This window comes from Rattus norvegicus, chromosome 12 (genome assembly GCF_036323735.1).
Source record: "Rattus norvegicus strain BN/NHsdMcwi chromosome 12, GRCr8, whole genome shotgun sequence".
NCBI lineage: Eukaryota > Metazoa > Chordata > Mammalia > Rodentia > Muridae > Rattus > Rattus norvegicus.
The window spans coordinates 1,863,904-1,885,760 of NC_086030.1; the positions used below are offsets into that span (position 1 = coordinate 1,863,904).

General features: G+C 41.3%; 1 protein-coding gene across 2 annotated transcripts in view; it reads right to left on the reverse strand.

Annotated features, from left to right (window-relative positions):
- Nucleotides 1-5,243: 5,243 nt before the first annotated feature.
- The window catches only part of LOC134481231 (uncharacterized), a 55,085-nt gene continuing 38,471 nt past the window's right edge, over nucleotides 5,244-21,857 (reverse strand). For both annotated transcript variants that reach the window (XM_063271825.1, XM_063271824.1), the window contains 4 exons: nucleotides 16,329-16,533; nucleotides 11,118-11,254; nucleotides 8,769-8,952; nucleotides 5,244-7,112 (listed from right to left, as the gene is read on the reverse strand). In XM_063271825.1, coding sequence (XP_063127895.1) covers nucleotides 6,972-7,112; nucleotides 8,769-8,952; nucleotides 11,118-11,254; nucleotides 16,329-16,388 — 522 coding nt within the window. In that variant the 5' untranslated portion in view covers nucleotides 16,389-16,533 and the 3' untranslated portion in view covers nucleotides 5,244-6,971. The remainder of the gene's footprint in view (nucleotides 7,113-8,768; nucleotides 8,953-11,117; nucleotides 11,255-16,328; nucleotides 16,534-21,857) is intronic.

Below are 21,857 nucleotides of genomic sequence, written 5' to 3' on the forward strand. Positions count from 1 at the left end.
AATGGAGGAGTGTTCCTCTTTCTCCACATCCTCGCCAGCATCTGCTGTCACCTGAGTTTTTGATCTTAGCCAATCGCACTGGTGTGAGGTGAAATCTCAGGGTTGTTTTGATTTGCATTTCCCTTATGACTAAAGATGTTGAACATTTCTTTAGGTGTTTCTCAGCCATTCGGCATTCCTCAGCTGTGAATTCTTTGTTTAGCTCTGAACCCCATTTTTTAATAGGGTTATTTGTCTCCCTGCGGTCTAACTTCTTGAGTTCTTTGTATATTTTGGATATAAGGCCTCTATCTGTTGTAGGATTGGTAAAGATCTTTTCCCAATCTGTTGGTTGCCGTTTTGTCCTAACCACAGTGTCCTTTGCCTTACAGAAGCTTTGCAGTTTTATGAGATCCCATTTGTCGATTCTTGATCTTAGAGCATAAGCCATTGGTGTTTTGTTCAGGAAATTTTTTCCAGTGCCCATGTGTTCCAGATGTTTCCCTAGTTTTTCTTCTATTAGTTTGAGTGTGTCTGGTTTGATGTGGAGGTCCTTGATGCACTTGGACTTAAGCTTTGTACAGGGTGATAAGCATGGATCGATCTGCATTCTTCTACATGTTGCCCTCCAGTTGAACCAGCACCATTTGCTGAAAATGCTATCTTTTTTCCATTGGATGGTTTTGGCTCTTTTGTCAAAAATCAAGTGACCATAGGTGTGTGGGTTCATTTCTGCGTCTTCAATTCTATTCCATTGGTCTATCTGTCTGTCCCTGTACCAATACCATGCAGTTTTTATCACTATTGCTCTGTAATACTGCTTGAGTTCAGGGATAGTGATTCCCCCTGAAGTCCTTTTATTGTTGAGGATAGCTTTAGCTATCCTGGGTTTTTTGTTATTCCAGATGAATTTGCAAATTTTTCTGTCTAAATCTTTGAAGAATTGGATTGGTATTTTGATGGGGATTGCATTGAATCTGTAGATTGCTTTTGGTAAAATGGCCATTTTTACTATATTAATCCTGCCAATCCATGAGCATGGGAGATATTTCCATCTTCTGAGGTCTTCTTCAATTTCTTTCCTCAGTGTCTTGAAGTTCTTATTGTACAGATCTTTTACTTGCTTGGTTAAAGTCACACCGAGGTACTTTATATTATTTGGGTCTATTATGAAGGGTGTCGTTTCCCTAATTTCTTTCTCGGCTTGTTTCTCTTTTGTATAGAGGAAGGCTACTGATTTATTTGAGTTAATTTTATACCCAGCCACTTTGCTGAAGTTGTTTATCAGCTTTAGTAGTTCTCTGCTGGAACTTTTGGGATCACTTAAATATACTATCATGTCATCTGCAAATAGTGATATTTTGACCTCTTCTTTTCCAATCTGTATCCCTTTGATCTCCTTTTGTTGTCTGATTTCTCTGGCTAGAACTTCAAGAACTATATTGAATAAGTAGGGAGAGAGTGGGCAGCCTTGTCTAGTCCCTGATTTTAGTGGGATTGCTTCAAGTTTCTCTCCATTTAGTTTAATGTTAGCAACTGGTTTGCTGTATATGGCTTTTACTATGTTTAGGTATGGGCCTTGAATTCCTATTCTTTCCAGGACTTTTATCATGAAGGGGTGTTGAATTTTGTCAAATGCTTTCTCAGCATCTATTGAAATGATCATGTGGTTCTGTTCTTTCAGTTTGTTTATATAATGGATCACGTTGATGGTTTTACGTATATTAAACCATCCCTGCATGCCTGGGATGAAGCCTACTTGATCATGGTGGATGATTGTTTTGATGTGCTCTTGAATTCGGTTTGCCAGAATTTTATTGAGTATTTTTGCGTCGATATTCATAAGGGAAATTGGTCTGAAGTTCTCTTTCTTTGTTGTGTCTTTGTGTGGTTTAGGTATAAGAGTAATTGTGGCTTCGTAGAAGGAATTCAGTATGGCTCCATCTGTTTCAATTTTGTGGAATAGTTTGGATAATATTGGTATGAGGTCTTCTATGAAGTTTTGATAGAATTCTGCACTAAACCCGTCTGGACCTGGGCTCTTTTTGGTTGGGAGACCTTTAATGACTGCTTCTATTTCCTTAGGAGTTATGGGGTTGTTTAACTGGTTTATCTGTTCCTGATTTAACTTCGATACCTGGTATCTGTCTAGGAAATTGTCGATTTCCTGAAGATTTTCAAATTTTGTTGAATATAGGTTTTTATAGTAAGATCTGATGATTTTTTGAATTTCCTCTGAATCTGTAGTTATGTCTCCCTTTTCATTTCTGATTTTGTTAATTTGGACGCACTCTCTGTGTCCTCTCGCTAGTCTGGCTAAGGGTTTATCTATCTTGTTGATTTTCTCAAAGAACCAACTTTTGGTTCTGTTGATTCTTTCTATGGTCCTTTTTGTTTCTACTTGGTTGATTTCAGCTCTGAGTTTAATTATTTCCTGCCTTCTACTCCTCCTGGGTGTATTTGCATCTTTTTGTTCTAGAGCTTTTAGGTGTGCTGTCAAGCTGCTGACATATGCTCTTTCCTGTTTCTTTCTGCAGGCACTCAGCGCTATGAGTTTTCCTCTTAGCACAGCTTTCATTGTGTCCCATAAGTTTGGGTATGTTGTATCTTCATTTTCATTAAATTCTAAAAAGTTTTTAATTTCTTTCTTTATTTCTTCCTTGACCAGGTTATCATTGAGTAGAGCATTGTTCAATTTCCACGTATATGTGGGCATTCTTCCCTTATTGTTATTGAAGACCAGTTTTAGGCCGTGGTGGTCCGATAGCACGCATGGGATTATTTCTATCTTTCTGTACCTGTTGAGGCCCGTTTTTTGACCAATTATATGGTCAATTTTGGAGAAAGTGCCATGAGGAGCTGAGAAGAAGGTATATCCTTTTGCTTTAGGATAGAATGTTCTATAAATATCCGTTAAGTCCATTTGGCTCATGACTTCTCTTAGTCTGTCGACATCACTGTTTAATTTCTGTTTCCATGATCTGTCCATTGATGAGAGTGGGGTGTTGAAATCTCCCACTATTATTGAGTGAGGTGCAATGTGTGTTTTGAGATTTAGTAAGGTTTCTTTTACGTATGTAGGTGCCCTTGTATTTGGGGCATAGATATTTAGGATTGAGAGTTCATCTTGGTGGATTTTTCCTTTGATGAATATGAAGTGTCCTTCCTTATCTTTTTTGATGACTTTTAGTTGGAAATTGATTTTATTTGATATTAGAATGGCTACTCCAGCTTGCTTCTTCTGACCATTTGCTTGGAAAATTGTTTTCCAGCCTTTCACTCTGAGGTAGTGTCTGTCTTTGTCTCTGAGGTGTGTTTCCTGTAGGCAGCAGAATGCAGGGTCCTCGTTGCGTATCCAGTTTGTTAATCTATGTCTTTTTATTGGGGAGTTGAGGCCATTGATATTGAGAGATATTAAGGAATAGTGATTATTGTTTCCCTTTATATTCATATTTGGATGTGAGGTTATGTTTGTGTGCTTTCATTCTCTTTGTTTTGTTGCCAAGACGATTAGTTTCTTGCTTCTTCTAGGGTATAGCTTGCCTCCTTATGTTGGGCTTTACCATTTATTATCCTTTGTAGTGCTGGATTTGTAGAAAGATATTGTGTAAATTTGGTTTTGTCATGGAATATCTTGGTTTCTCCATCAATGTTAATTGAGAGTTTTGCTGGATACAGTAACCTGGGCTGGCATTTGTGTTCTCTTAGGGTCTGTATGACATCAGTCCAGGATCTTCTGGCCTTCATAGTTTCTGGCGAGAAGTCTGGTGTGATTCTGATAGGTCTCCCTTTATATGTTACTTGACCTTTTTCCCTTACTGCTTTTAATATTCTTTCTTTATTTTGTGCGTTTGGTGTTTTGACAATTATGTGACGGGAGGTGTTTCTTTTCTGGTCCAATCTATTTGGAGTTCTGTAGGCTTCTTGTATGTCTATGGGTATCTCTTTTTTTAAGTTAGGGAAGTTTTCTTCTATGATTTTGTTGAAGATATTTACTGGTCCTTTGAGCTGGGAGTCTTCACTCTCTTCTATACCTATTATCCTTAGGTTTGATCTTCTCATTGAGTCCTGGATTTCCTGTATGTTTTGGACCAGTAGCTTTTTCAGCTTTACATTATCTTTGACAGTTGAGTCGATGATTTCTATGGAATCTTCTGCTCCTGAGATTCTCTCTTCCATCTCTTGTATTCTGTTGGTGAAGCTTGTATCTACAGCTCCTTGTCTCTTCTTTTGGTTTTCTATATCCAGGGTTGTTTCCATGTGTTCTTTCTTGATTGCTTCTATTTCCATTTTTAATTCCTTCAACTGTTTGATTGTGTTTTCCTGGAATTCTTTCAGGGATTTTTGCGATTCCTCTCTGTAGGCTTCTACTTGTTTATTAATGTTTTCCTGTGTTTCCCTAAGTGTGTTCATGTCTTTCTTGAAGTCCTCCAGCATCATGATCAAATATGATTTTGAAACTAGATCTTGCTTTTCTGGTGTGTTTGAATATTCCATGTTTGTTTTGGTGGGAGAATTGGGCTCCGATGATGGCATGTAGTCTTGGTTTCTGTTGCTTGGGTTCCTGCGCTTGCCTCTCGCCATCAGATTATCTCTAGTGTTACTTTGTTCTGCTATTTCTGACAGTGGCTAGACTGTCCTATAAGCCTGTGTGTCAGGAGTGCTGTAGACCTGTTTTCCTCTCTTTCAGTCAGTTATGGGGACAGAGTGTTCTGCTTTCTGGCGTGTAGTTTTTCCTCTCTACAGGTCTTCAGCTGTTCCTGTGGGCCTGTGTCTTGAGTTCACCAGGCAGCTTTCTTGCAGCAGAAAATTTGGTCTTCCCTGTGGTCCTGAGGCTCAGGTTCGCTCGTGGGGTGCTGCCCAGGGGCTCTCTGCAGCGGCAGCAACCAGGAAGACCTGTGCCGCCCCTTCCGGGAGCTTCAGTGCACCAGATTTCCAGATGGTCTTTGGCTTTTTCCTCTGGCGTCCGAGATGTGTGTGCAGGGAGCATTCTCTTCTGGTTTCCCAGGCTTGTCTGCCTCTCTGAAGGTTTAGCTCTCCCTCCCACGGGATTTGGGTGCAGAACACTGTTTATCCGGTCTGTTTCTTTCCGGTTTCGGTGGTGTCTCAGGCAGGTGTCCTGCTGCTCCTGGGCCCTCCTCCACGGGAGCCCAGAGGCCTTATACAGTTTCCTCTTGGGCCAGGGATGTGGGCAGGGGTGAGCAGTGTTGTTGGTCTCTTCCGCTCTGCAGCCTCAGGAGTGCCCACCTCTGTTTTAAATATTCTTTTCTGGAGTAGTGTAACAGCTATTCCCCAAATATTAAAGCTCATTTTGAGAGCAAAGATTTGTAGTAAAAATTTCCATATACACTGAAAGATTTAAAGTTCTAACTTTTTACATTGAAGAAGCGACAAAATTACATAATACAAGGCTGTTAGCAATCCTCTAAATCTATCTTGAAATAGCGGTTGAAGTAAGCAAACAGGCTGTAATGCTCTCACAAGTTCTAAAACCTCATCAATCCTTCGTAAATCCTGTAACAATCTCTACCTGTTTGATTTTTTTCTCAATTATAAATAAGTTTGAGTTAGTCAATGTAACACTGGCAATCCTTAATCACAATCCTTAAATTCTCCTTGAAACACCAGAGCACAACCACAACTTAGGGAAGTCACCAGAGTTCTGAGTATGTGACTAGGCAGCTGTCCTTGGGGCAGTGGAATTAGCATTAAAATACAGATAACTTCAGGGCAAACCACAACTTTAGAAAGCAAAACTCAACCTCTAACAATCTAGTCTCCAAAATCCAGTCTCCAAAACACCGAGTCTATCCTTCATGCTACAAAGTTTGACTGCCAATTCCTACATATGAATGCACGATGGTGTGGTCTCCAATACCTCAACAAAGAGACATTGTCCTAAATTCTTTTAGAAGCCTGGTTTCTAGAATAAGCGTTCCATAAAAATATTTTCTCAATTTAGACCTATTTCCCTAGGTTGGCTCAGGCTGCATGTTGTGTAGAATGACTTTATCCAAATTACCAGCTTTATGTCAACTTTTTGGTACTGACATTATACCTTTTTAACCATATCCTATAACTTAAAAGCCAATAGTCCATAACCAAGGCATGTAGAGCATATTTATACATTTAAAACCAATAAGAAACAAAATTGAAGTGGCTACACATATCTTTAATATTTAGACCAAGCACCATTTTTACTTTTTCTAGCTGTACTATTAAGAGATGCACCTTGTCACCTGCTAAGAATAAGTCAGGGATTTTTCTAAGAGAAACAACCATCCGCTCCCTTAACATAGAAGCTGAGGAGCTGCTGGCGCCTTTAAGATCAGCTCATGTAGACGCTCACCCCCGGGCAGCTTCTCCAGCTGACCTATGCTCCTAGCTACAGGTGCAGGGCTCTAAAGGCCGATTGAAACTGCTCTTTATTCATTTTTTCCTTTTTGAAACGAGTTAAAACCAAATCAAGATGTGAACGATTGACAGATAAAGTTTTTACCATTTTTTCTTTTGAACATGAAACATAAAACATTTAAACAAGAGAAACAAAAACCACAGACATAAACTGACAGACATGGACAGCTTGGTACACCAAGGACAGACAATAGACATAAAGGGAAAAAACTAGATGGTGTCCCACCAAAGGGACACACATATCCTACCTATGGAACCCAGAACCAGAAATAAGCATTTCTCCAATAGGAGCCAGCAGAGAGGTAGGACGTCTCCTGCTTTCCCTCTGTTCCTAGGAGTGCTCTGAAAAGGTTTTTCTCCTTCTCCAAAGCAACCTCGGAGAGTCCGGGAGGACTGTTTTTCCCAAACCCATTCTCTCTCATGTCTAGGGTGTAAACTATCTCTAGTCAGGGTCCAAAGACTAAAATATAACTCTAACAGAACGCATATGCAAAAACACTTTACCGTTACCTTGTACCTTTTTTATGACAAGATTTACTGAGGCTAGCCCAAATCATCCAGGCCTTTTCTGGCCCATCTTACCCCAATCCGTCCCTTCTCCTATGCCGGCCGTGCTCCAGGAACGTCCCGTAGGTGGTACCCCCTTTCTTCTCCGATCTCGGTGGGACCTCCATTTGTCGGCGCCAGCACTGACACTGTACCGAGAATCGGGCGAAAGCCTACGGGATGAAAGAAACACACATACACACACACAGGTTATCGTGTCAAGCCAGGAGAGGAAGAGAGAGGAATATATATATATATATATATATATATATATATATATATATATATATATATATACATATATATATATATATATATATATATAAATATTAGAGACAGAGACAGAGACAGAGGAAGAGTTGAAGAGTGAGAGTGAGGAAGAAGAGTGAGAGTCTCCTGTAGCTTTATTCACCACTTATATACCCAAGTCTCCAGGTAGAAAATAACTGGGAAGCACAGTGGGAAACCCTGGCTCATGACTACCTGGCTCATGACTTCGGTAACAAAAGACCAACTAGGAGACCTGAATTAATTAGGGAGAAATCCGAGAAGACCAGCCTAAATCTCCAGGATAAAGGCTGAGGAAGCAAAAGGCAGAAGTAAATTGACCACCACCCAGGTGTGGTCCAGGTGTGTTAGTTCCACATGCATCAGCCGGGCTCAGCAGAGGTCATGCAGTGGAGACACCGGGTTTACTACTTGGTCTTTTCTTCCTGTGTCGTAAATACATGGGAGAGGCCTCTGTCCAACAATCCCATGACTTTTACTGTGGCAGTTACAAAGCAGCCAGGCCCAAATCCAATATGGCTCACTACACATGATCATGGTGAAGCCAATGAGACACACCAGAATCTTCCAGGGGGATACCTCTATTCAGGTAAAGTGAAGGAATCTAATCCATATTTTTAAAATAGCTGGATGGTTTAAGGGTTTGTTGAGACAAATAAGAGAAGGGGCTCCTCCTGGAACAGGACAAGTGATGCAAAGATTGCTTTCCGGCACAAAACAGAAAGCTTCATGTTTGTGGAGAGATCTAGCTCAAATGACTAAGGTAGAGAATGACTGGACAAAATCACATGTCATTAACTGGCCTCCCCACATGCCCCTGAAGATGCAGGTCCTCACAGCAATGCACCTTTCTTAGTGAGAATTGGGGGTATATATGAATAACTTTTTTCTTGATGTCACAACTCTAATGCCAACCCTCAGCCTTTGAGAAACCTTTTCCACATCCCTGCTCTTCTAACCAGCTTCAGGTTGTAAGGCCCAGATATGAACTCTCCAGGAGCCCTCAAATGAGATAGAAATGACAGGCTGCTCCTCAGACTCTGTCAGTTATCCAAGATCTATGAAGCATGAAGGCACCATCTTCATATACGGGGAAAAAGGGGGAGGAAGAACAAAATCACAATAAACACCATCTATTTGGCATTTCCACCATTCTCTCCTCCTTACAAACTACTTAATTCCTGGATTCTCACACGATCTCTGTTAAGAAAATGAGCTCTGGGCTTTTTCTTCATCCCTCAAAGCCCTGTGCAAGTCTAAAGAGAAGCTCCCACATAGCACCCTCCACACGTAATGACATGTAGTGTTGTGATGTGTGATCAACCTATCTTCCTAATAAACTGCAGATTCTCGAAGAGCAGGAGCATTTGCTTTACAAACATGCAGTTTCTTGAAAAAGGGCTATCTCCACAGAAAGCCTTGTAAATTTTCATATAAATGAACACTTGGATGCGACCTAGGTCAGTCAATAGACAGTTATAATGGTTTGTCAATGTTTATGGTGAACACGAGGACAACCTGACCCTGAGACCTAACCCTACCTGCTGTTGCTTGGCACTGTGGACACAGATGTTCATTCTGGACTCTTCACAGAACCCCTTTGCCTCCAAATAGGATGCTGGCAGTTCAGACTGCTCCACCAGCAGTTCTCTGTTCTCATTCAGCAAAATCTGTATATGGTTCTTCAATTGAGTTTGTTCACACAGGAGCTGGGAGTGCCTGATGCTGAACCAGAAACAAAAAATGGTAAATCCCAGCCAGCTTCTATGTACCTATCACTCTTGCCAGTACAATCATTACTTCAAGGATCCTCATCCCCAGATATCCCCAGAATAACAGTATACAAGTTAGCACCAATTACAGGAGGTCAAGTCCAGAATCCACATTCCACATGAATCAAAGTACTTCTGAAAATCCTGACACTAAGAGAGTTTATATGAATCAAGGAAGAAGAAATGGTCCATATGGGTGCTTATATGTCCATGGTATGCTAAAACCATCTTCACATAGTGGGGAAATCACCTCTGAGGGGTAATTGAAGACCCAATAGCTATACAATCTTTCCATGTGTTTCTCATGGATCACAGATCTTTAAATCTCCTGTCAGAGACCTAGAGGTTCACAGTTGATTGATATTCCCATCATGGTGCGAACCTCTTCTATGTAGAGGATCATTAATGTGGAAAACAATTGGAGGGTCTTAAACACTCTTCACAGGTAGGACAACTGAGTCCAAGAGCTACAAATCTAAGACCCTTGCCAGGAGGCAGGTTTCTTGTTAAGAGTCAGACACTACAGAACCAGAGCCCTGACTTTTGTTCAAAGTCATACAGGACAGAAGCATTCCCTGCCTAGTGCTGGGTTCTCATCTCTGTCAGTGACTCACCGGTAGGAACTGTTCACTCATATGAGCTCCTTGTACCTCTCCATAGCATCACTTATTGAGTTGGTTATCATTTGCAAAGCCATCATTCTCATCGCATGTTCAGATTGAAGTATTGGCAATTCAACATCCAGACTGTGTTAGGGCATGGCCCAAGGAACAAATAACCATTTGAACCCATGATTTCAGAATTAGGTGAAATGTAAAAAAAAAAAAAAAAATCCAATAAAAAATTCAAATTTAAGAAATGAGAGGAGAGAGAAGAATGCGAAAAACACAAAGACTGGAGTAAAAACACAACAGTGAGACTCCAACAACAATTCTTTCAAGGAAATATTTCTGCGCAAATCAGCAAACATTTATTTTGAAATAAGGACTCCTAAAAAGGCTATGGAGATGTGGTTCTGCAAAGACCCTCTGTACTGGAATGGGTGGAACCTGTGAAATGCCTGTTTGGGAACAACAAATGTTCAGAATTTGTTACCACAATCACCATTTCTAGGTCTGTTGATAGCTTAAAAAAAAAAAAAAAAAAGAACAATAGAGTCAAAAAAATAATGAAGTTCAAATCAGTCAAAAAAGATTACGTGAAATCAGACTATTGACTGGATTACTTAAACCCAGTTTATACCACATACTTGCTCCTTTGAACCGGGTCCTATTTGTGCTGATTAAACTTATTCTCCTGAGCACAGGACAACAGAGCCAGGTTACCAATTCCAAGGAACTGACTTTCAAGAGTTGGCCAGGTAAGCATGAAGGCATTGACTAATTCTGTAAGAAGTTTCCTCCAGTCTGTGTCACAGCCTTGGGTCCAACAGATAATTATGATGAGATTTCTTTTGTTTGAAAACAGGGATTCTCAAACCTTGTTTCCTATTCTTACCTGAATTCCCAGAGGGCATAACTACTTTGACAGGGAAGAGGATTTGTAACCCCTCCTTCCCTCAGGAGAGTCCTATCTACCACCAAAGTAAATAGAAGATGCAAAGAGTTCTGTTGATCCATGTGGGCTTCCACACTATCATGACCTGCAAACTGTCCATCAGACAGATCCTTAGATCCCATCAAACTCCCCACACTCCCTGACCGTAAGCATAAAACCCACAAATACTTTCACATACATATATACCATCCCATATACAAACACAATTAGGATGCCAATTACATCAATGGAGGTGCCATAGAATCTGTGTATAATGAACAAAATCAGAGTAAAAGAGTGATGGCATACAGGAATCTCATTCCCTCACTTAGATGCATCAAGTGTGACCAGGTCCTTCCGTCTGTTGACAGAATCTACCTTAATACAAGCTCAGGGACAAGTGCAAAGGAGGTTGACCCAAAACACAGCACCTAGGTTATCTCACAAGCCAATGCCTGCCAAAGCTCCTTAAGATCCAGGATGAGAGGTGAAACTCTCTCGTGATATGAGGTAATGTGGTGTTAGCAGAGAGAGAGAGAGAGAGCACAAGACAGTGAACAGGTTACTGGGCATAATGACTACCTGTAGTCCCAATCATCATAGATATAAAGGTCCAGGATTTGATAAAGTTCATGCCTCTCGAATTTACATTTCTGGATTTCAAATTTGAGTTCCTCCAGTTCTGATGACATTTTGGGATGATGCCTTCCTACCAAAACCTGTAGATAGATAAACCCAAGTGAATTTGCATACTTGATGGCCCATAGGAGGAAAAGACAAATGTAAATCCCAAAAGGCAGTTGAGGAAGAGGAAATGGTAGAGACTGGGTGAATCCCTCCAGCTAGGCAAGTCCCGGGCAGTGGCTGCTCAGTGTGTGGAAGTCAGATCCACAAAGGCATAAAGCAAAGAAAGAAATAAGCATGGTTTCCTATAACCCAATTCCACTTTGGGGTTGTTGTCTGGAACACAGTGTGACTGTTGATCTTACTTGGAACTGGAAGAGATTGCAATATGACACTAACCTCAAAAGAGACATTTGTGCTTTGGGTCCCTTAATTCACAAACTCAGTTCCACAGAAGGCTAAGGTTTTTGCCAGGGGCTGATCATATTTAGCAGGAGAAAAAAAGGCTACTCCTCAATTTCTTAAGTACCAAACATACACACACACGCACACAGGCACACAGGCATGCATGCACGCACAAACCCAAATCCCATGGTTGCTATTCGTTTCATCAGATAATCTATCCCCAAGTAGCCTGATGTTCCCAAGAACATTCCATGCTGCAACATCTCAACAGGTGTTTTCTTTAATCTTTTACCTTCTACTCCAAAGTTCTGCTCAGTTTGAGAAAGTTCTGTGGATCGCTGCTCAGAAACTTTCTTCTTCAATGTTTGAATCACCATTAAAACAGCAAGAAGCAGCTGGTGGAATTAAATTCAGTAATGTCATTTACTTAAACCAATTTATCCTAAACATTAGTTCAACATGGAGCCATAAAACTATTTCGGTATTCATTTCTTCTGTAGTGCTAAATACTTTGAATATAAGACATATTTTATTCTTCTAGCATAGCTCACTCTGAACTAGCCACATTGCAAGTACTGGGTAGCCACAGGGCTGGTGGCCATGGGGTTGGTAGTGAAGCCCCAACGTTTGTGGTTCATTAATGTGGTTCATTTTACTACCACAAGTGTGAGATCTCCTTGAATAGTTTGTTTTAATTTTTAAAGATTTCGTGTATAATTTAGTGTAAAATGATTTTGCTTCAATTCCTACTGTATTATTTCCTTCTCTAGAAAATTAGTTATTACTGTATTACTTGTTTGGAAAAGGAATGATGTTAGCCCCATGGCTCTGATTATTGCTAGTATATTATCTTGAACTCAAGAAGAACTGAGCCAGGACCTGGAAATTTCTGTTTAAACTTGAGGAGAGTAGATGAGTTAGAAACCTGTAAGTTATGTGTCTTAGTGATCTTCATTTCCAGAGATGAGTCTCTCCCCAATTTTCCTTTGAAAACTCTGAGTTCCAAAACTCCTGTTAGGATGAGTTTTCCTTTCGGGGGGGGGGGGTTGCGCTGAATTTTATTATTGTTGATTTTTATATGTGTGTGGGGGTGTCGTGAGCACACACACACACACATGCACACATTTGTGTGCACATGCATTTGCCAGAGCACACAATGTAGATGTTAGAAGAATGTTGAAGAAGTCATTCTCACCTTCTGCCATACAGAATCTGGGAATGGAACTCAGGCTGTCAGGCCTGATGACAAGTGCCTTTACTTCCTGAGCCATCTCACTAGCCCCACCAGTGTGATATGCTAAGAAAACATAGCCTTTTGTGTTGTTGCCTGTCAAGTAATCTGCCAAGTATTTGGAGCCACTGTTTCCAGGGCAGAGAATAGATCTTCTCTGTCCCACACCCTGCCCCCATGGCTGGCCATCTAAACTCCCTGTGCTAGTTTTGCCAACTTGATACAAACTAGAGTCATCTGGAAGCAGGAACATCAGTTGAGGAAATGTTTCCATCTTACTGGCCTGTAGGAATGTCTCGGTAGATTGTCTTGATTGCTGAATGGTGTGAGAGGCCCCCTGTCCGCTCTGGGCAGTGAAGTGCCTGGGCATGTGTTTCTGGGAGGTATAAGGAAGGCAGCTGAATGTGATCCTGGAGAGAAGCCAGCAAGCAGCACTCCTCTACAGTCCCCAACTCTGCTCCTGCCTGAGTGCCTGCTTGGCTTCCCTCAATGATCAGACCTGTAAGTCAAATAAATCCCTCCTCCCAGAGTTTACATGGTGTTTAACATAGCACTACAAAGCAAACTAGGCCCGCCATCATGACTGAACAGCAACTAGCAGATGTTCGCTGGTTGAGCTGCTCAGTGGACTCTAAGACACCCACGGCATGTGTGCTAATAAAGGGTTGTCTGAGTTTTAGAGATCCAAAGTCAAGAACTTGTTGGCCATGGCTGTTTGTGAAAAGGATTCTGAGAGATTCCCTCTTTGCGATTCATGTTGGAATCTCACTGTTTACCTCAAAGCAGGAATAAAGTCTAGAGCTCACCATCTGTGAGTGAGTGGTAGGGTCCTTCAGAGTCCAGAGTAATTATTTGAACACGAGAAGGGGAGGGGAGAGGAAATGTCTCGCTTTTATCCAGTGCTCAGTGAAGTCAGCCCTGGACAAATGTATATATAAAAAGCACTAAGTGAGATCAGCAGGTTGGGTGTGTGTGTGTCGGGGTGTGTGCTCACGTGCATGTGTGTGTGCCCGTGAGTGTGTGTACATATATACTTGTACAGGAGGTTATGAGTTTGAGAGGAGTGTTAATGGAGACATGGGAGGGGTTGGAGGAAGAGAGGGAGTGGAAGAAATGATGCAAATAAAATGTGAAATTTTCAAAAATTAAAAAAGTATTTGAAATTAAAATTTTAAATGGCGGAGAAATACATATTTAAAAATATTTAAATTAGACAAGAATATTATATGGCTAGCAAAATTCCTGAATTTTCCAGCTACCCCAGCATTTATAGAAAGAATCATTTCTCAATCAAAATAGTGTGGTCTAGAAAGAAGAGTCATAAAATATCAACAACTTCAAATGTGTAGCCATATATACCCTTGTGAAAAATTTTACGTGTTTTATATAATGAAAATAATATAAACCCATTAAATACACTAAGAAAAGCAGAGATAGTTTTAGAGACATGTTTAGCAAGGAAACTGATTAAAGTGAATGAATATGTATCAAGAATAGTTATTCTACTGGGATGACACCATAATATCTAGGCAATATGAAAACGTTTACACTTTACATAAATGTATATAGTGATGTTATTTTTAATTTTGGGAAGTTATTTTTGAGGTTTTATTTTTTTCTTATTTCATTTTAATGTAGCTATTTTGTGTGGGCGAGGGGAGCACATAGGCACAAGGAGGACAGAAGATAACTTGTTAGAATCAGCTCTGGTCTCCTACCATGTGGATCTTAGGGAATTAAACTCAAGTTGTCATATGCCTGTGGCCAACCCTGGCCTTCACCTACTAAATCATTTTAGCAGACTTGTTTTTGAGATAAGTTTTAAGTGAGAGGATTTCAAAGGTTCCTAAATATAATGAAAACCAAACAAACACTTAAAATAATTGATGCAATTACTTAATTTGAATTCACTTGCATCTCTTTTCATACTTAAAGCCATAAATTATGGAGTCTCTCTGAGTTTATCTCCAACCTGGAAGCAGGGCCCCAATGCCCGTAACACAGTGAAGGACAGAGGTTGCCCGTTCTGCCTCTGTGAGAAGCAAGAGAGGGCTGTACTCCCTTACTGTCTTCTTTGGCATCTCCTAGAAGTGACTTATGAGGCTTTCTAAATTGAAATGCACCATGTGCCACCATGATGTCTGAAGTACCTAACCCTACAGGGTAACCCTGTGATGGATGAAGAAACAGGCTCAGCTGAAGCAAAGTTTCTGGAAACCGTCAGTTCTAAAGCAGGAGAACTTTTTTTGTTAACCAGCATTATGTTTTCCTTTGCCGTCCTGCTCTGACCATCAGATTTCTACAAGCACTTAGGGTCACTCAAGTATTTGGTCAGTTGCTCTCTTGTTCTGAGTCGGTGCCTTTGTTGATGGGGCTGGAGAAGATGCTTCAGTGCCCAGATTCCAAGTGGAAAGAGCCGAGCCGGTGTAGCATAGGGAACTCTGGAAACAACTTTGAGCTCTGTGGTTGGGTGAGCCATTGGCTAAGCCTTGCTGTTTGGTTGAAGGTGAATAGAATTCTGGGAAGAGCAGTATTGGAAATTTCTGATGTTGTACTGATAGACAGGTTAAAAAAAAGAAAAAACCTTTACAAATGGAGCAGGGTTTGCGGGGCACTGCCTCAGGAGTTGAGAGTTCTTGCTGATTTTACAGAGGACCTGAGTTCAGTTCCTAGCATACAAATCAGGTGGATCAAAACCATTCCATTTCCAGAAGACCCAGTACCATCTTCTGTCCTGTATGGGCACATGCATATATGTCATATATGCTCAAAAAAGAGCACTTGAACCAGTGCATATGTATGTACTGGTGCACATTTTGAGAATACACATGCACACACAAACACACACACACACACACATACACAAACACATGTACACACACATGCCCAAACATATACATACACATACACAAACACATGTACACACACATGCCCAAACATATACACACACATACACAAAACTGTACACACACACACAGAGAGAGCTTTAAAAAGAATATAGCATGTGTTTGTATATTTCATATAATTATTTTAAGTACCAAATTAAAGTGTTTAAAAATATATCAGCACTTCTCACAATAGACACTCTTTTAAGTAGATGTTATGGTGTTTCCTACCCACTTCACTCACTCCTGGGGAGAGCCACTCTCAAATTTCCTTCCTGGGAGTGGTTTCGTTATAAAAGTCCCTAGCAACAGAGCCTGTGTTTTTCTCACACAGGATTTTAGGAGTTAGCAAAGGTCTTCTGGTTTTATGGAACAAAATAACCTCAAATTGCTTAAAATTTTATTTGTTTTTTGTTTGCTTTTTTAGTTAATGAGTGCTCTGCGGCATGTACACCGGCATGCCAGAAGAGGGCCCCAGATCCCCTCATAGACAGATGGTCCTGAGCCACCAAGTGCTTGCTGAGAGTTGAACTCAGGACCTCGGGAAGAGCAGCCAGTGCTCTTAACCATCTCTCCAGCCCCCAGAGAATATTATTATCCTAGAAAAAATGAACTTGGTAGAAATTGAAGTTTTTCCCATTTACTTACATATTTAATAATATTTGAAATTTTAAACTTCTTTATGATCGCCCGGGAGGGCCTGAGCATTTTTGTTCAATCCTTTGTAGGAAGCAAGGAGGAAATTATAGTTGTTTTCTTGGCTATTTTCAGTTCACGGAGTTTATGCCTCCAGCAGAGCACAGGGAAAGCACCTTGCTTGGACCAAACCAGCTACCAGGTTCCTCTCTTCTTCCTGCAGAGGAGAAAGTTCAACCTCAGAATGTACTATTTTGCTGCTGAATTTATGTGGTTTGAAGGTTGGGGTCTCAGAGAGCTGATTAAAAGTAGGGTATTAGCTCTTAGAAGTTTATCTCCATGTAAAACACATGCAATCTTTTGTTTCTGCAACACCCACTGCTCAGTCTGTGAGGTCATTTTCAGAGGATTTGCTGACATAGGAGGGTCCACCTGAGTGTGAGCAGCAGCATCCCATAGGCTGGGGTCTCATCAGAGTAAGGGGGAGCAAGGACAGCATGCCTAATCCCCTTTTTATTCTGTTCCTGTGTGCTGACACGGGCTGAGCTGTTGAAAAAATGCCTGCAGCTAGATCCTTCCCAGTTGAGAGCCACCTGACATTAGTGCTAAGAATCAAACATGGGTCACCTGGAAGAGTCACAAACGCTCTGAACTGCTGAGCCATCTCCCCATCACCCAAGACTCCAGCTTTTATACTAAGGCAAATGACATTACAAGGAACACTCTCTGACTGACATCTTACAGGAGCTACTTTGACTGTTGTAATCGACTACTATGGAGCAACGCAAGGAGCAGGGAGATACTCAGGAAGCCATCACAGCTGAGGTCAGCTAATGAGGACCTGGTGGGGCAGAGCAAGAGCAGAGAGGGTGAAAAGTGGACGGAGGCTCAGCACACTTGGATCACAAACACTGTGGACCGTGGTGCATTGCCTGGGACATGAGAGAAAGAAGGAGGGGGAGTCAGGTAAGACATTGACCTAGTAAACAAGAGGCTGGACTTGTCATAGACTCAGAAATAGAAGACAGAGTCGTTCAAGTTTCAGGAATGTCCCTGGCTAGTTTGGGACAAGCTAAGTTTTGAGAGATCTACCAGACACTGGAATTCCCAGGGGAAATGAGCAACTGGCTATGAGTCTGGGGACACTGCCTTTGGATTACACAGGGCAGCATGCCAGCATGTAGCTAAAGCCATGAAAATGCATGGGAATGGGAGAAGAGAAGAGATGACGAACAAGAGTCTGTGTGGCTCTTCAATCCAGGGGAGAACAGTGGGGAAACTGAGGATTCCTCAGCAAAGCAGGGTTCCTGAAGACCAAATGGAGAGCAGATACAAGACAATGGAGCGGCCAGTATCAAAACAGAAAACAGGACTAAGAGCCACTGGATTTCCGGATGTAGCAGTCACTGCTAATTTGAACAAAAGCAGTTTGTTACACAGTGAGTCAACTGAGAATTGCAAAAGGGGATAGGACACAGAAAGGGATCTCCAGGGAGTTCTGCTCTAGAAGATAGGAGAAGAAGGGTTATTAGCTGTGGCAGTGGGGTTGACAGAGGTGTTTGTTTGTATAAGAAGGTAAGTAGCACATAGTGTTTAAAATGGGAATTGTGACGACTGCTCTTGCTTATGGAATTGATGGTATTAAGCACCTAGGAGATTAGTAAAGCATGCCTCTGAGTGGCTGGGATGCGGTCTTAGAATGGAACAGCTCACCATGGATGTGGGTGGCTCTCCAGAGGCTGTGGGTTCCAAGTGAAATAAAGGATGTTGGGAGATAGGTCAAGATTACACTCTGGTTCCTGGCCCCCATGTCAATTGGCTGTTCCTCGATTGGAGCTTTCCTCCCACCCTAGTTTCCTCCCAGGATATTCTGCCTCTCCACAGGAACCAGCTGACCTGGACTGAAACCACAAGCAAGGAAACAAAAGCAAAAGATTTCCCTCCTTTACATGATTTCTAACAGACAGTTTGTCCCACCAGTAAGTCTGACAAACACAAGACTAACCCTGGCACTCATGGGCTGGGAGTTTAACAGAAGAGAAAGAAATAGCTTCAGATAAAGGCAGCACTGTTCACAGATGGGGACACGGGGTCCATGGGACACTTGTCCGAAGGAGTTTGGAAAGCTTCTTTTCTTTTCTAGCCATATCTGTTTTCTCTGAGAAATAGGCCAATGGCTGAAGGCACAGATGGGAAAGGAGAGTGAGGAAGATGGAGAGCAGCCACTGTCATGTAGGAAAGTGTAGGATAGAGTCAGAATGTCTAGACTAGGGAACAACATATATACACTCGAAAGACAACTTAAAGGTCGTATGTATTGGTAAGTTTCCTCTGGCCATTTCTCCAGTAGCATGTGTGCAGGTTTAGAGAACACTCAGGGAGTTAGCTTTTGAAAAAGTATATCTTCTGCATGTGTTAGTTCAGGGAGTAACCAGGTCAAGGGCATGGCCCTGAGGCTTGGATAGAGTAGTCACCTACATTGTTGGAAGAACATATCTTTCAGAGCTGTGGTAACTGAGCACTGTTTACATTTCCTCACGTGATCCCCATTCCGCATGCTCTTCAAATTATTGTGGAAATGAAATGCAAGATAGAAACAAGGACGGAGTCTACTCTTCATTAATGTGAAATTATGAAGTGCTGGGCTCCCCTACAGGTAAAGGAGAGCCTGATGGGTGGGCTGGATTCCTTGTTGCTATGAACTACAGTGATGACTTAGTATGTTCACAGTTTTAGCAAGAGCTGAGTGAAATGAAGGCTATGGATATCATCTGTGCCCCTTCACAGAACCATAATGAGAGGCTGGCATGTGGGTGGAAGTGTTTGTGCTGCAAAATTAGAGTCCCAATCCCCCTCTCACACTTCCATTTTTAATACGCTCAATAATTTAATGAATGACGTGGAATTCAGTTTTGCTTTGTGATTTGAATCCACCTAGTCTTTTGTGTGTGTACAGCATTGATGTGTACAAGAAGCAGTGCTGGCAAGAGATGCTCTTAAATGATCTTTCATCTATTTTAAGAATATCTGGGATCTTGGTGTGGGAAGGGAAGTGATATGGCACATGCGGCCTGTCCCTGGGACCACATAAACTTTTAGCGTCTTGGGTCTGCTGTTGCCAAGTAGTGTTCTTGGAACCTCACTTTCTGCATCTGGGAAATGGGGTGATGACAGCCTTAGGGGTTGTGCCCATGAGAATGATGATGACCATGCTTGCAGAGGAGCATGGGTATTATTTATTGTCATTGCTGTGGTTGGCAGTGAAGAGAAGAAAAGAGACGGGGATCTGCCCTGCCTTGTTTCAGAGTACTGACCATCTTGGTTTAATTAAAAGCTTTATGTCTGCTGATAATTTTATTCTCAACCAGTTATTTCTTCTGTAAAACCTTCACATATTAGAGATTGGAGGTGATTTTAACCGGTATCCTTGCACTTAAATAAGAAGGAGATTGTCGGCCAGTTTGGTAACAAAACAGCTTATATACAGTATTTAAGGATGGAGTTGCTCTCTCCCATATATAAGCCATTAGTCATGCAGCCATTGAAATGAAAACCCATCACAGTGAAATAATATAAAAAATTTCTCCTTCTCACTTGCACGAGCTACATGGTGTATTCGAGTATTTGGTCACCACACATTGCCTGGTGGCTGCAGCACTCAACAATGAGGACAAAGAACACATCTGTCACTTTTCTGTTGCCCTCAGGCTAATGCCCTAAATAAAATTCCTTAAACATACAGCAGAAAACCAAAGACATCAGGGCACCTTGTCAAGAAAGACAAATTTTCCCACAAGATTGAATAAAATTGGCCATAAGTTTTTTATGGAAGGTGTGGGGAAAAAAATAAATATTTTAAAACTATTTTAGAAGTTTTAACAGTATACTTCATTTTTCATAGCAGAAATTCATGCAGTCAATAAATATTCATCAGGTTTATACCATGTACTATCCTCTAAGTGAGGGAATGGGTGTGGATAGATGAGAGAGGAGTGTTCAGGGACATGTGGGGGAAAGTAGCCTGGATAACACTGGGAATATAGAGAAGGAAGTAGACTTAGGAGAGCAGAATTAAGCAGGTCCCCTTAGATAGGAGTTTCGAGCAAAACATGATGAGTGGTCACAGTGGGTCTCTCTGAGGAAGAGTGTCTTCAGAGGGTATTATGTCCCTGAAACTGGAGTTAAGGTATTTGGAAGTCACCATGTTAGTTCTGGGTACCAAACCTGTGTTATTATATAAAATAAAAATGGTTTCTTTTATTCCCCACTAGTATCAACACACGTGTCATCTGTGGATTATTTTCATTTCAGTCAGCAAATATGTCACCTGCTAAGCTCCCTCCCATCTCACACTGCTGATGGCTACTCTCTGAAACCGGCAGCAATCTATCTACCCATTAAATCCCCAAGGCAGGTTGTTTCCAAACCAAGCATACACACCCCAATTTCGTGGCAGGCTTGGTGCTTCCTGCCATCACACCTTCTCTTGAACTCAATTAAGTCACCACATGAAAGAACACATCACATAATAACCTCTGATCCAATTGATAAGATAATTTGCCCATCTAGACAACACAAAGTCCTGTACATACCCATCCCTTGGAAATATTCACTATTACCTGTATCTATACACAGAAAAGAATCTTAACATCTGCTGCCATGTTCTCCCAGGTCCTTTCCCTCCCTCTGACTCCTTCTCTCCTGATTCTCCTTCACTTCTAAAGAGAGTTCCCACTTCCCTTCCTTTTTGTCCAATGACAGGCCTTGTTTTTTCTGGCCTACCTTCACCTGCATAATACCATCAACCTACAGACCTGCATGCTCTGTAATTGTACCAAGCATTCTTAACTACTTAGCCAACTCTCCTGTCCTGACTTGTGCAGTTTCGTGCTCAGTCTTAAGGAAGAGTGGTCTGTCATAGAGAAATAGCATTGGAGGCCAACTTTTAGAGTTGAGAGGTAAATTACCTAAACTGTTGTTCATAAATTACATAATCTATGGCTTTTTAGTACAAGGAAGAGATTAAGATTAAAAGAGTAGAGTGCTCTTGTCATCTGAGTACAGGAAAGTCGCCTCTTAAAATGAGGGTCATATTATCTGGTATGGGGAAGGAAAATGGGAAATCTAGGAAAATTTTCCTAGATGTTATAGTTTGTGATAGGAAGAAGGGAAGGTGAGAATTACTTTTCTTATGCTGCTGTTTTTACTAATACTAAGGGGTCCTGTGTTGGATAGTATGTCCTGAACCAACCCAAGAAGGCTGATGTGAAACAAAAACAGACATTTAAAGTTCATAAACTTACAAGAGCTTTGCAAGGTAAAACTATCAAGACTGGGAGTGATGGCGTCCACCTACAATCCCAGCACATGAGAGCATGAGAGGCTTAGATAGGGAGTACAAGGTCAGCCTGGGCTATGGAAGGAAGGAAGGAAAAGCAGAGCAAGTCTTTCTTTGATTATATATATGTATATATATGTATATGTATATATATATATCCATATATATATGGATATATATATATATGGATATGGATATATATT